General features: G+C 33.7%; 1 protein-coding gene across 6 annotated transcripts in view; it reads right to left on the bottom strand.

Moving 5' to 3' along the window:
* The window catches only part of DCAF6 (DDB1 and CUL4 associated factor 6), a 125,950-nt gene that overhangs the window by 51,065 nt on the left and 60,215 nt on the right, over nt 1-14,670 (bottom strand). For 2 of the 6 annotated variants that reach the window (XM_045546634.1, XM_045546636.1), the window contains exons 11-12: nt 9,877-10,047; nt 2,303-2,362 (exon numbers count right to left, since the gene is read on the bottom strand). The exons of 2 other annotated variants lie outside the window; for them this stretch is intronic. In XM_045546634.1, coding sequence (XP_045402590.1) covers nt 2,303-2,362; nt 9,877-10,047 — 231 coding nt within the window. The remainder of the gene's footprint in view (nt 1-2,302; nt 2,363-9,876; nt 10,048-14,670) is intronic. 2 more of the 6 variants (XM_045546637.1, XM_045546638.1) reach the window with 1 other exon arrangement.

Raw genomic sequence — 14,670 nt, 5'->3', positions numbered from 1 at the left:
AAGACGAGTTCAGAGGTTACTCCACTAGCCCAGGAGAGACAGATGGAGGTGGGCAGTCTCTATTAACTTTGATGACAGACGTTATCTTTAGGTAATATAAGCCTACAATGCGAAGTCCGTAGTACTTTAAAAGATATAATGCTGCTGAACAAAAGGGCATGTAAAAACTCAGGGTTTAATTAATTTGGATATATTTTCTACCATTAGAGCATTTCTGCTCAGAGGTCCTATTACAAAGCTACGTTTATGATCGTCTATTATGATGTAGCTTCTGCCAAACTCACTCAATATTTATCCCTTATATAGTATCTCTACTTACATGATTAAAAGGCATATCGTACTTTACACGGCCCCAAAACAAAGAACCTCTTGATTTCTACTTCCAAACTAGTCACCTAGTAAATGGCATGACCATCAACCCAGGCATTTATGCAACAAATCTAGGAGTTAACCTTAATTATCACATGTAAATCAAATATCAACTCAAATTGAATATAATATTCAATATAACCCTATGAAAATTATTATATGTGATTAAATAGAATACGAATCTGGCTATAAACTCTCTGAGAGTGATTTATTATTTACATTCATATATCCTTATCAAAAAAGATTATTTGATTAGTGAGTAGTTATAAATATATCATAATGTTATAATCGTGTTTTACCTTAAAGTTATTATTTTCAGTGTTAATACCTCTACAATAAATGTACAAAGATTAAAAAATGTTGAATTTTGTAATTTGCAAATTCATTTACCAATTCATTCATTCTCAGGAACAAAAAAACCTATAGCAATACTAGTCATCTCAGGTCTACAAAGAATAATTTAAGATCAGAAGTACAAAAGAAGTTTTCTAATCTGTTTTAAAATTAGTTTCTGAATGTTTGTCTAAGAAGATAGCTAAAATTAGATCTATTTCACGCCAAATAAGTACTATAACAATATTTGATTTCCCCATTACTGTTGACAAATGAATCATTCTACATATGTAAACTTTCAGCCAACCAAATCTTATGGCTTTAGTGCTAATTAAAAAAAATATTTTTGAAAGAAGCATTTGTAAAATCTATAAGACAATCCCCTGCCCTTTTTTTTTTTTTTTTATGGAGACAGTCTCACTCTGTTGCCTGGGCTACAGTATAGTATCATCATAGTTCACTGCAACCTCAAACTACTGGGCTCAAGTGATCCTCCTGCCTCAGCCTCCACAGTAGCTGGGATTACAGGTGTGTGCCACAACGCCCAGTTAATTTTTCTATTTTTAGTAGGGTTGGGGTCTCACTCTTGTTCAGGCTGGTCTCGAACTCCTGAGCTCAAGCAATTCTCCTGCCTTGGCCTCCCAGAGTGCTAGTATTACAGGTATGAGCTACCGCACCTGGCCTCATCTACCTTTAAAAATACAGAACATGAATATCAATTTGATTTTAAGTTATTCTTAACTTAAAGACTTAATATTACTAACATGAATTATCATACTGTGTCACAATACATTTAGAACACTTTAGGGAACTCTGAGGAAAGATACTAAACCATTTGCCCTAATTCTAAATAGCCTGTTTTAGTTTTTTATAGTCTTTCTTTCTCCATCCTTCTTTTCAGATGCCCTTCTTATCAGAATGTCTTCCTCTACCAACCCTTCTCTGTGCTATATTGATCTGCTAGTAATAAAGCTTGATAAATAAGTAACCTGTATACCTCATCAGGTTCTTTAAGGTTGACTTTACAGCTCTCCTACTTTAAAAAGTGCAAGTGCAAGTTATTTCCCCTTCTGATTGGTGGCTTTCAAGTTCATCTCTGGATTCATAACTGTATTCCTTATAGGTAAAGTTATTATGAGTTTGATCACCAGATAAGTGAGACATAAAACCAAGTATCATTACTACAATTGTCTAGTAATATAGGATATTACTGTGTTCAGATATCTTAAATGAGCAATGAGGTAATATGTTAACCTCATACCCACAGTTCTACACAATTTTACGATACCTAGAATTTTTTAAATGGATACAGTTTATATCCATTGTAATATTGTTATAGGAATGTTACAGGAAGAGAGTTTAAAGTTGGCATCAAGGGCCAAAGGTAGAAATTAGCTTACATAGAAAATAATTTGTATAGGCTACAAAGGCCCTTTGTGCATAATACCTTCTATGGTAATTTAGTCCACAAAATATTGACTGTAAGACCATAACCAAAATGAAATGCTATGAAAAAGCAAGAGAGAGCTTTGTTTATGCAATAAAACTATGCAATAAAACTATGACTGGATGGGCATAGCGCATCTCCTGTTGCACGCACCCTGTTGCTCATCAAGTGACATGGATCCGAGCTGTTTGTTAACCACAGAAGAAGGAGAATCTGAAACAAAAATGAGATTTCAACTTAAAAGTAAGCAGCAGAAAACTGCACAGCAATGTCATGATCATCTCTAAGCTTAAGAAACAAAAGTATAAGGGTGGGGAATAGACGTAAGTACTGTGGTATGTTTCCCAAGCAGTGAGTAAGCAGGGCCATGTGCTTAAGACATGTTATTCCAGGCAAGCATTCAAGCAACTTTGAGAAGGAGTTGAGAAAATATTCTTCTATTTCCATGCATTTACCTTTTAACAAATTCATTTAGCACAGGCACAAGGTGCAAAGTAGGTAAATTAGAAATGGGATATCTCCTTCACTAAATAGAAGACTCCTTGCCCTTCTCAAACTCCCTCTCTAGCTCCTTAAGATGGATTTTATGCTGCCTTGGAGGATTCAAAGCATGAAATGAGATGATCACTACACTTTGTGAGATGTTGTTTATTGTATCATGAGCTAAGCAAGGAGCTAAAGTAAACAGTTTACAAGAAAAATATTCAGTGAAGTAATAATTACCATTACAGAAACATACATAACGTTAAAAACTCTATAGTGTATTACGTATATTAGAACTACACCCTATGAAGGCTTAGGCTTCTTTAGAGGTACCTGGTAGGGAAAGGAAAAGAGAGACAAGGAGAAGGCTTAACAGTTTGGGCTTTATACTTTCCACTTGGCTTCAAATAGAACAGCTTTGTTCTTATCTTTTTCATATACTTGGTTTCTATGTAAGAATTTATTTATAAATGGTTTCTACTGTTGAAAAACACTGGAATAAAGGAAGCCAATATAATAAAATGCAAAGAGTATTTGTCTGAAGTTAGTAAGTTTTGATTTTAAACCTGTTTCTACAATAATTAGCAACATTTTAGGACTAAGCTTCTCCTTTTTCCCTGATCAGCCTAGGGATCTAGTAACCTAACCAAGACACTGAGGAATAGAAACAGGTGGCCCCTTTCCATTCCTGGCTTGGGATCTGGTATCCCAGTTGGGCTAGAGTAAAAGAGAAAATGTGGGTAATAAGCACAGCTCTCCCCTAAATGTAAGAATAATTCCCAGTTTCTAATGTCCTGTGCTCTAGTTCTTAGCAAAAGTTGTTAATAAAACACTTTTTGGCTAATACCAGTTTTTGCTCATAATGGCACTTCATTTCCCAAAAAGTGAGTATTTTCAGTGAATACTGTCCTTAGTTGTATAACTAAGAAAAGTTTTCCAATATAACCTGGATTCAAACCAATTTTATACAGTTTGATTGCTTCCATTTGTACATTTAAAAGTCTGAATCGTGCTACCATTTCTATTAGCTTTAAATCTCTCATCTTCTAATATCACCAGTTTGCTCACAGATTTTTATCTTATTAGATTTTGATAAAGCATGATCAATATTTGAATAATAGCTTTTATTATTCTTACTTATCACCTCTTCATTAGAACATTCAGTTAAATCTTTACTAAACAAAAAAGTGGGAATAACAGTATTTCAATCAGTTTCCTCTCTATTCATGCTTTACTTTCTTTTTTAAGACTGTTTCTCATTTATCCATTTCACAGTTAGATTCCGTATTGCCATCTATGTTTTTGAAGAACAGATTAAGTTGGTCTTTAGAAATAAAATTATACTCTTTAAAGAAAAACATAACAAAAATGTGACTCACAATGAAATAAACATTGAAAAAAACCTCCTAAAAAGTCTCCTACGAAGTATTTTTCATCCCTTTGTATTTGTTAGACACTTCATTATGCTCTCAATAATTAACAGCCCTAAGAAAACTATAAACTCTCCAAGAAATTCTCTCTTCAAATATTTAATTTTTCTAAAAATATCATGGAATGTACAACTCTTAGTGAAATAAAGTACTTTGCATTTAATTTTTAAATAAAATTTTAGAAGAAGTCACTGAAAAAAAAACCATATTGATGAAGGATCTAGAATGCTGTCATCTCCACAGAACTGTGTATTTTCAAACTCTTGAAGTATTTAAAATATTAAAGCTTATGTTAAGATGGAAAGATAGTATTAAACTAAAAGTGTTCCTTTTTGGGTTTTATAATCTGCCATAGATATTGTGTATTTCAGGGGAATTACTTGGTGTTCCTTCCATCTTGAAGATTAATTATTATGAAGAAACCCTTCTTGGTCATTGCTTCCATTCTATTTATAATCTTGGGACCATGCAACTGTTTTTGGATAGATTATCTTCCTGTCACAAACATTTTAAGTGACTTTTCTTTTTTTACCACAAGGTATTCATAAATATAATACCTATAACTCCTATCATACATAGTTCCAAATATTAACATAATAACCATCACAATAGCTAATATAAAAAATGCAATTATTAGTTCAAGCTGATTGCTTCAGTTCAAGCTTGATTGCATACTCTACTCCATCTCTCTGTGAAACACCTTCTAGAGAGCACCTCACACAAAATCAAAACCTGAATATATGGTCCAATGATAATTTATTATGAAATCAATATGGTTGGTCAGCTTATTTGGAGTGTTTAGAGTTATAGTATTATTTTTAAAGTAAAGATAAATTTTAAGCAAAAGCTTATTCAGTACTAAGCTCAGCATGTCTTATGGTCGATTACCATATATTTCTGAAAAAGATCTGTGTTTTGGTTTTGAGAAAATTCTTCAGCCCTTTCACATCAGAATTTTCTTAACTGTAGAAAAAGATAGATAATTATAGTTGAACAGGTAAATAAGACTCTTCAGCCAGACTTCCTGGGTTCAAATGTGGTTTACCTAGTCAGTAATATTGTAACCCTGGGCAAATTATTTAACTTGTCTAAGTCTCAGATTCTCTATCTGAAAAATGGGGATAATCATAATATCTACCACACAGCATTCTTCTGAAGATTTAATGAGATAATCCATGTAAACTACTTAAATAGCACATAGGAAAAGGCCAATTAATGTTATTATTACTTGCCTGTTTTTCAGAGGTCTGGTAGTGAATGAAAAATAATGGTACAAAGCTGTTCTGAAAAATATGGAGTGTATTATCATGTTTAAAGTTCTAAGAGACTCATCATTGTTTTGCTTAGGACTCTTATTCAAGAAATTAAAGAAGTGCTTGCAGAACTAGGCTAATACCGTATCTAATTTATTAACTACTTATAATCACTGCAAACATGGATCAAAGGAATCCCTTGAGAAGTGCTATAACGTGACTGTCATCATGGACACTGGGGAATCTGATGCTGTATAGAGCCTGCTTGCACAGGATCGGGTAAGTGCTGATTTTTTCCAATATGGCTCAGTTTTGAAAAGCCCTTTTTCAAAAATAATCACAAATGTTTTATACCCTTTGGGGGTATAAAAGTTACTTTTTTTTTCCAATTGGCAAAACCGTGCCATAAAGTGAAAAAACAGTTCCTACCTGACCCTCTCTAGGCTGGCTCCATGCTCCAGTGGGGCTCTGTGGTGGTCGGGCCAGTACCAGCAGACTCCACAGGGTGCTGTCACTCTGAGCAGGAGCCAGCAACCCATGACTTCAGGGGACCTGAAATGGAAAAAAAGAGTTGGGCTTAAAATCAGCCATATGTTGAATGCCTCTGCCACAGCTGTTTAGGGCATTCATCTGATCAATGTACCTATAGCTCATTCAAAACTCTGAATGCGATCAACGTTAAATGGCCTTGATAAAAGAACACGTTGAAGTAGTATGTAAAATACTATAATTAAGATAGTTCATTATTATGTGTACTGCTCTCCTCAGGAATATAGAAGATTTATATATACAGGATTGTCTAACCCATCATTACACCATTTCTGTACATTATGGCAGGCCACACTACCTAAATATATCAATAATTGGAAAACTGAGTCATAAAGCAACCAAATGACCTGTCAAAGGTCACCTAGTCATAGGGCCAGGGACAAATAATTCAGCCAGTCTAACACCCAGGTAATGATGGAATGAAGGCAAATTCATCTCTTTATGATTAAAAAAAAATCCCTGAATGATTTTATTTGTTATGCGCTATGGTATGTTTCCTAAAAGTCTAAAAAATGAGTTATTCGCTATCATGTATTTGCTAAACAAATTATGATGTACTCTCTAGTAGTCTAGAAAAAAATGTACTTTTTAAAAACTAAAAAGTAAAAACATTTTTAAATGATATATTTTGACTTTAAAAAACTGTATTTTTGGAAATTAGTTCTGAAGGATGATCATTTATAGATGTCAAAAATTCTTTCAGAGAACTGGTTTTCAAACTGGGTTTTGGGGAGCAAAGGAGCCCTAAGGTAGCATGAGGAGCAAGGAGGTGGGTCGTCATTCCTTACGCCCCTCATGCTGAAGTCACAACAGTGTCACTCTTACATATTGTATGTAAGACTCTGATGACAGAGTTCACAGCTAATAAAAAAAATAAAAAGAAAAACCACTGTTTAAACATCTTCTAACATCTATATCATATAGCTCATTTTAAATAATAATTTGAAACTGAAGGTGACATCATTTGGTACCTTGGCATGATGGTTTAGTCTTAAATTGCAAAGAAATATTGATAATATTGAATAGATAATATTCCACATGGGATTATCATTAACTAGCATCAGGCTCCTTCCCATTTGATTCCACTAAAAATGTAGATCATTATTTTTACAAAGTGGTTTGATGGTTTAAAATTACTTTCCTACAGAAGTTAGGTATTGTTGATTTATCTTATACTTAGCCTTTCACAAAAGATTCCCATGAGTCCTATATTTTGAAAAGATAATAAAATGTTTGTCAGACAATGTAATAGTTCAGAAATTCTTTCTACATTTAGTAAAATTTCTTAGCTTCTAAATCACAGTAATGTCTCCTTTGAAGAACATCTTGTACCTGAAAAACTTACAAATGTAAGACAATAGAAATATCATTTATTGGTAGTGTCGTCACTTATTGATACTCTAAAGATATCAAGGTATAATGGAAAAATATGCTTTTTATATATGAGAAATGTACATTCTTCTATTATTAATAAATTAAAATCTAGAATGTTAATTTTGGTGCTTTCTGTACTGACAGTAGTAACATCATGAGAGAATGGATTAATGTCCATAGTGCACATACACAAAATTGCACTTAATCATTATGTGTAAGTTTTGTTATTCAATTAAAATCTATCCCTCTGTTGAATTTCATAAATTTAATTTCCATTCTTTATTCTTATAATTTGTGTGTTCTGAAATAAAGAATTTTACATTAAGCCAACTTCTTTTTCCTCATATTCAAAATTTACTAAATGGACAAAGTATACAGATTTTATTAGTTGTCCATTGTAAGAAACTAACACCACATTAACTGTTCTTAAAGTTTTAAGTTACCAAATAGTGTTCCTGTGACATATGAGGACAGAATAAGATAAAAGTAGCGTTAGTAAATGAACCCAGGGCATGCTACCGATTAGATTTATTAGGACCTCATATGAATGCTATGCTAAAAGCATATGAAATAGATGAAGTACTTCACCTTGCAGCTGAAAAGAGAAACATGTACTATCAGAAGCCATTAATGAGTGCTTAATGATAGTAATAGCACTAAAAGCTTCTAATACTGGTCCGTGTGGGCAGGCTCAGGAGCTCAAGAATGTTGTTGTTATTTTTTGGTTTTTTTTCTTTTTGAGACAGGGTCTTGCTCTGTTGCACTAGTTAAAGTGCAGCAGTGTCGTCATAGCTCGCTGCAATGTCAAACTCCTGCCTCAGCCTCCAAAGTAGCTGGGACTACAGGCACGTGCCATCACACTCAGCTCATTTCCAAGAATGTTATTTAATGACAAAGAAAAGAGAACATGTTTCTCAACTTCAAAACTAGAAAGGTGTCTACTTGACTTTAGCTTTTTAAAGCTTATCAAAAATAGCCTGGTTTCTAAATTAAAAATTATTTAATTAGAATAATACTTAGAATTGAGAAGACAGCATTTTATTTCAGAGACCATATAATCACCCTAAAGCTTTCTGATTCTAAAAAGGACCTGACTTCAATTCAAATTGGTGAAGCAGATATGAAAGGCTAGTGAGTATCAAAATACATTTCTAATGCTCACAATGTATACTTCTTTCCTGATAATGTCAACAGTTTTTCTTATACTCAAATTCACTTTAATACTTCATTTGTTATCTGCCAAATTTCAGTATTTTAAAAATATTTATATATGTAGGGACAGTTTATTTTTATTGATTTTTATGTTTCATGACTCTGTAACCTTCAAAATGCATTGAATAGAGTTTTCATATATATAAAATCATAGCAAAATGTTTTATTATTAAATGCCATTACTGTAATCTGATCAAACTTTCTTATTGTTAGTTTTAAGTATAGGAAAAGATTTCCCTATAGAAAAAAAAAAAATCAGAAGCATCTTTACCTGACTGATGTTTCCTCTATTAATATAACACAGAATTAAAAATCAAGGCCATGATTTATCCCAAACATATATATATTACAGTGGTTTACATGTTTTTTATTTTACCCCAGTATTATAAAATGTGCTTTCATTACCATGGCACTTACTGGAACAGATATTTATAAAGTGGAGGCTGTCCAGTTCTACCAATATCCAAACTAATTCCAAGTAATTAAATTAGGATTCTCAAAGTAATTAGCACCTAAACTCATCACTCCTTAGGGTAGCAAAACAAAGCATATCAAAGTACTATAAACTCATCAATATGAGAACCTAGACATTCTCATTCCTAAATATTTATAGCACCTACTATAACATGCATACTATAGGATTTATAGTACTTATTATCCATGTTGAAAAAACTAGACAAATTATTTTGTGCTATGTCTTTCATTAATTTTTTTGACAGATATTTACTGAACATCATGAATTTTCTGGTCATCAAATACTGGGCCATCTAAATATTCAATAAAAAAAGAGTGGCATAGATTATTACTGTACTAGCAGAATTTTATAGCATAAGAACAGGAACAAGAGATTGTGGAGTACTTTTGCTGCTCTACATACAAGAGAGCTGATTAAGTATAGAAGGAATAAGAAAGCAAATATTGAAAATTTTCAAATAATGAGAGAAGGGAATGATTGAGTCAGCACGCTAGTATGGCCAAACGACACTATGATTCTAAAATCTAGCATTATAAGGTTTATATAGGAATATTGGTTAACTTTCAAAGAGGAAGAAGAAGAAGAGCTAGGAGCCACAGCACAGACTCATTTCAGCATACAGGAAATTTCAATAGAAATTATCAATGCAGGCTTTAAATTTACTAGATAATTATTAGAAAGCAGTTCATCAGCTATAAAAGTAAAAAATATTTTGCCCCTTTCCAAATATATTACAAATAAAGCAATAGATTATTTTATAATCATCTCTCTGACAAATGCTGCTGCCAATCTGTCCCTGTGACGTGACACTGAACACCACCATATGCGAGGGGGGAGGGGTAAGCTGCAAGCACATTAGTTCTCTTTTTGAATGGGAAGAGGAATTGTTACACAGTAGTAGTATTAAAAAACAATTCTACTAGCTGCTTAAGGACACTTGACATTAATAACCTGAAGCCTGAGGGTCCTTGGAAGAGCCCTCATGAGAAGACCGATCAGAAGTGGAAGGCTGCTGCTGGGTTTGTGCAGCTAGTTCTTGCTGCCTCTGCTGCTCAGCCCTCTTAAGCCTCAGCTGCTGCAGGCGCTTACGGAGCAAAGCTATCTCAGGCCCCCTTAAAAATTCTGACACAAATAGGAAAAGAAAGGTGAAAAGATAGTAATAAAATAGAAATCATAAGAATTTAATTATACATTAAAGAGAGGAAGGATATAAATAAAATATATGATTCACAGAGGAATACTAAAAACAAATTACTAATAAAAAAATTACTGGTCATTAAATTATGAGACAAACTATACACACTTACACACCCAAATACTTCTCTTTAACTATGATGAATCAGACACATATATTTCTCTAAGAATATTTAAGTAATTAACAGGATGAAAACAAAGGTCTCCATAAGCCAAAGATTTTAAAATGAACATTTCTTTCCTCATTTATCTCTTTTTATAGCAAAGTGATAACAGGAAAGAAACAAAATTGAAAAATATCAGTTAACTCATCTAATCTATACATAAAAATTTAAGTTACTTCATTAATTTCAATCAAGTAATAATTAAAATTCAATTAAAATGATGAAAAAGTTATAAATTTGGAAACTCTTGGAATTTATGACAGAACTCTTTAAAAAGTGAAAGATATATTCTTCAGCAAAATGTTTCCTTTTATGTTAGAATTGTCATTTAATTCTCCTTTTTTTAAGTACAAAAAGGTTTACATAATCATTATTTTCTGACCTTTTCCTGAAGAAGTGATCACAGACGAAAAGCAGAAAACTAACATGAAAATCTGCAGAGATAATTACTGAGTGCCTACCATGTATGAGGCATTGTTACAGACTCTGGGGAATAAATAAAATATTGAACAAAATAGTCCCTATTCCTGTGGAGTTTATGTTCTGAGGGAAAAATAGACATCTGCAAATACACACACACAACCCACATGTAATGTTGTATGCATGTGTTTGTGTCACGGAAGGATCATTGCTATGAATTAAACTGGCAAGGTAAGGTAATAAAGAGGATAGAGATGGCAGGAGAAGGGTTGTTATTTTATATATGGTCATTAAGGAAAGCCTCTCTCATAAGGTGCAACTTAAACAAAGACCTCAAGGACATAAGGGAATAAACCACATGGGCATCTGCAGGAAGAGTGTTCCAGGTGGAGAGAAGAACAAGTGCAAATGCTCAGGGCGCAAGAGTATCAGGATGTGAAATATATTTTAAACATAAAGGCAGCAGAATTTGCTGACAGTTTGGATGTAGGGTGATTCCAAAGTTTTTGGCCTAGGTAACAGGAAAAACAGAGTTTCCATTTATTGCAAAAGAGAAGAATGAAGGAGAAATGAGTAGTCTTGGGGGAAGAAAAGAACGAATAGACATCCAAGTGGAGAAATTAAGTAGGGACTGAATGTAACAGTCTAGAATTCAGAGATATAAATTTGGATGTCATTGGTAATGTTACTTTAAGTACTCTAGAGAGTAAGTGATGACAGAGAAGAGGTCTAAGAACTGAACCCTGGAGCACTCCAATGTTTAAGAGGAGAAAGAACTTCTAGGAAGAGTAAGAAGGAAAAGTCAGACAGGTGGGGTTGGAGAACTAAATGATATCGGCTAAGTGATGAAATTGGGCCAAAAAGGATGGAGTAAGCAGTTGTGTCAAATGCTGCTAATATACTGAAAAAGACACTGAGATTTAACACCTGGAATTTTAACATGGAAGTCACTGATGACCTTGACAACTGCTATTTCAGTGAAATAACACCAAAACCTGCCTGCAGCAGGTTCAAGAGAAAAGAAAGGTAATGAAGGAGAGACATAAATCATATATACTCTTTGTAGAAGTCTTACTGTTAGTGGGAAACAGAAATCAGACGGTTTTTGTGGGAGGAATGCAGAATCAAGGGAGGTTTGTGTGTCTTAGTTTGGGAGATAATACACGTTTGTATTCTGATAGAGAATGTTTAATTGGGGGGAGGGAGAAAGACGATGCGTGGAAAAAAGTGGGGCAACTACAGTATCAACATCCTTGAGTAGATCTAAGGAGTTAAGTTACAGTGGGTCAGAGTAGGAATTGGTTTTGAATAGGTGCGTAAAAACCTTCTTAACTATAACTAAAGAGGAGGCAGAGAATATGGGTAGAAATGTCAATAGTTGTAGATCTGGTGGTAGGACCATGCAGAATTTCTCTGTAACATCAGCATCAAATTGTACAAATTACTAAATAATTTTCAGCCTCTCACAGATAGATTGTAAGGGTGTAAAATTTGCTTTACTCTTTGAGGAATCAATCACGCCAGATACTAACTTCCTGATACCATGGCTTATATTTATAAAGAATTTTATTCAGCTAGCCAATTGGTAGTTAAGATTTAATCAGCAATTCAAGTATCATCATGGTCTCTCATTGTTCATGGTCTCTCATTGTTAATTGTTCCTAGAAAATTCTCCAGTACCATATGATGATATTCAATGACAAACCAGTGGTGACGGTCAACAGCACAGTGCCTTCTTTTTGGGTATGTACAGGAGCCTGATTTCTAGTGAGCATAATAGTAACGCTTTTAGCAATATAAAATAAAGTATTATGTAGCCATAAGTTTTGTCATTTTATACTTCAAAAGAAATCTACCACATAGAGAATAAATGTCAATGTTGCTTAAAAAGTAGAAAAATCACTGAATTTCACTGGAATTTCAAACCCTCTTTTGAGGTGCCAAATGTTTTATGATTATGTAAGTCTCCATCCTAGAACTACTTGTGACATAGCAAATAAACCACAGGCTCCAGGTGCATGCAGTAATGCTCTACAACTTAGAAAACCAAGATTCAGTTATGATATTCTTATGAGCCATTTATTCAATATTTCCAGTGCTTTTTAAAGAAGAGTTTGTCTACTTTTGTATGGTGGTTTTTTTCTCCTTAGGTTAAAAAAATGAGGCTCTAGGAAGAAAAGTCATCACACAGTTAAAAGACAAGTATTGAATTTAAAATTTCAACCAGAAATACCAGATTAAACAAATAGTTCTGCTAGTAGCTTGAAATATTAAAGCAGTTAAGATATACACTCATTACATCCTTTTAAGAATGCATACACAATCATATACAATTTATAAATGTGGATAAATGCTTAGAGAATTACTTTTGTTAACATAAACCAAACTGAAAAGGAATACAATGAATACCTCAGGTTAAATTTTAAAAACAATAATAAAAACTCAACAAGGTATCAGGAACTGCTATAGGAAAACTGTTATTCCATCTCCTGAAATTACTAATCTTATTCTTGGCTTCTTTTGAAAAACTCCAGGCTATTCTCCCTCATGGCTTAATTCTACTGCCATAGGAGAACAAGTCGTGCCTCTATAATATATATGGTCTTCTCTCCTGGACTCTGGATCATTTTTATATCTGATTTGATGGCACTTTACCTGCCTGCTTTCAGTCTGTCTTCCCATCCCTTTCTTGTCCTGGTGATCCCTGTTCATTCTTTGTCCTGGGACTGGTCACTCCTTCATTCCCAAGTTTCTGTTCTTCTTTAGTTTCCTCAAAGTGGACATCAACCTAATATCTCCACCTGTTTCTAACCTATAAATGGCCTACACCTCATCTGACTAGACTCTGATTCCATTTAAGGAAAGTGTAATCTAGATTTTAGGCTTTGAAAAGTTTGCTTTGATAAGCTGTACAACACAGTTCTTACTCCCCAGCAATTTTTCTACAAAGCTCAATGTAGGTATAATGATTCTGCATAGGCCAAAATGAATTTCTAATTTGAGCAGTTATTTGTAAATAAGCAGGAATCCACGCATAGGCCATATCATATACTAGCTTAAAACAAGAACTAAATCCTCATGATCTGAGTGGTCTATTATATTGGAAACAGAGGGATCCTTTTAGTGACTCACTTTTCAATGTGAACCCCTAAAACTGAATTTTGTAGATACTGATACCCTCCCCCAATCCAAAGTTACCACCTTCTCTAATCATATTCTTTAAATAGGTTAAAATAGAACCAAAGAAAAAAATTAAACTACAACACACTGGAAAAACGGCCTCATTTAATATTTGTTCAATATAAGAAGTTTCTTAACATGAAAAAAATTTATAAATAATGCTTAGTTTAAGAAATAACTAAAAGAGGCTGGGCATGGTGGCTCACGCCTGTAATCCAAGCACTCTGGGAGGCCAAGGCAGGAGGATCGCGTGAGGTCAGGAGTTCGAGACCAGTCTGAGCAAGAGCAAGACCCTATCCTCCACTAAAAATAGGAAAATTGGCCTGGCATGGTGGCGCACGCCTGTAATCCCAGCTACTCAGGAGGCTGAGGCAGGAGGATCACTTGAGCCCAGGAGTTTGAGGTTGCTGTGAGCTAGGCTGATGCCACAGCACTCTAGCCCCAGTGACAGAGCGAGACTCCATCTCAAAAAAAAAAAAAAAAAAAGAAATAATTAAAAGAGATGTCTGATGGGCATTACTGAGAAAAAAAGAAATTATCTTATAGTTACTTTGAAATACTTTTTATATATAAAGATTAGGAAAATTTCATTTTAACCTGCATAGTTTCAGACCAGTCGTATCTTTCTTGTTTTTAAATACACAATTTTATAACTACATTTTTAAAAGCACAGTCTTTTGTTCAATGTTCAAGAACATGTACAAGAATCAAAATGTTTAAGTTTTGAGCTATGTATATAGAATATGGTTTCCAATGGTCTGACATATGAATTAAAATAAAATTCAAG

The sequence above is a fragment of the Lemur catta genome, chromosome 3 (assembly GCF_020740605.2).
Source record: "Lemur catta isolate mLemCat1 chromosome 3, mLemCat1.pri, whole genome shotgun sequence".
Taxonomy (NCBI): Eukaryota; Metazoa; Chordata; class Mammalia; order Primates; family Lemuridae; genus Lemur; species Lemur catta.
The sequence above is the reverse complement of the archived record's forward strand: the minus strand, read 5'-3'. Positions and strand labels throughout refer to the sequence as shown.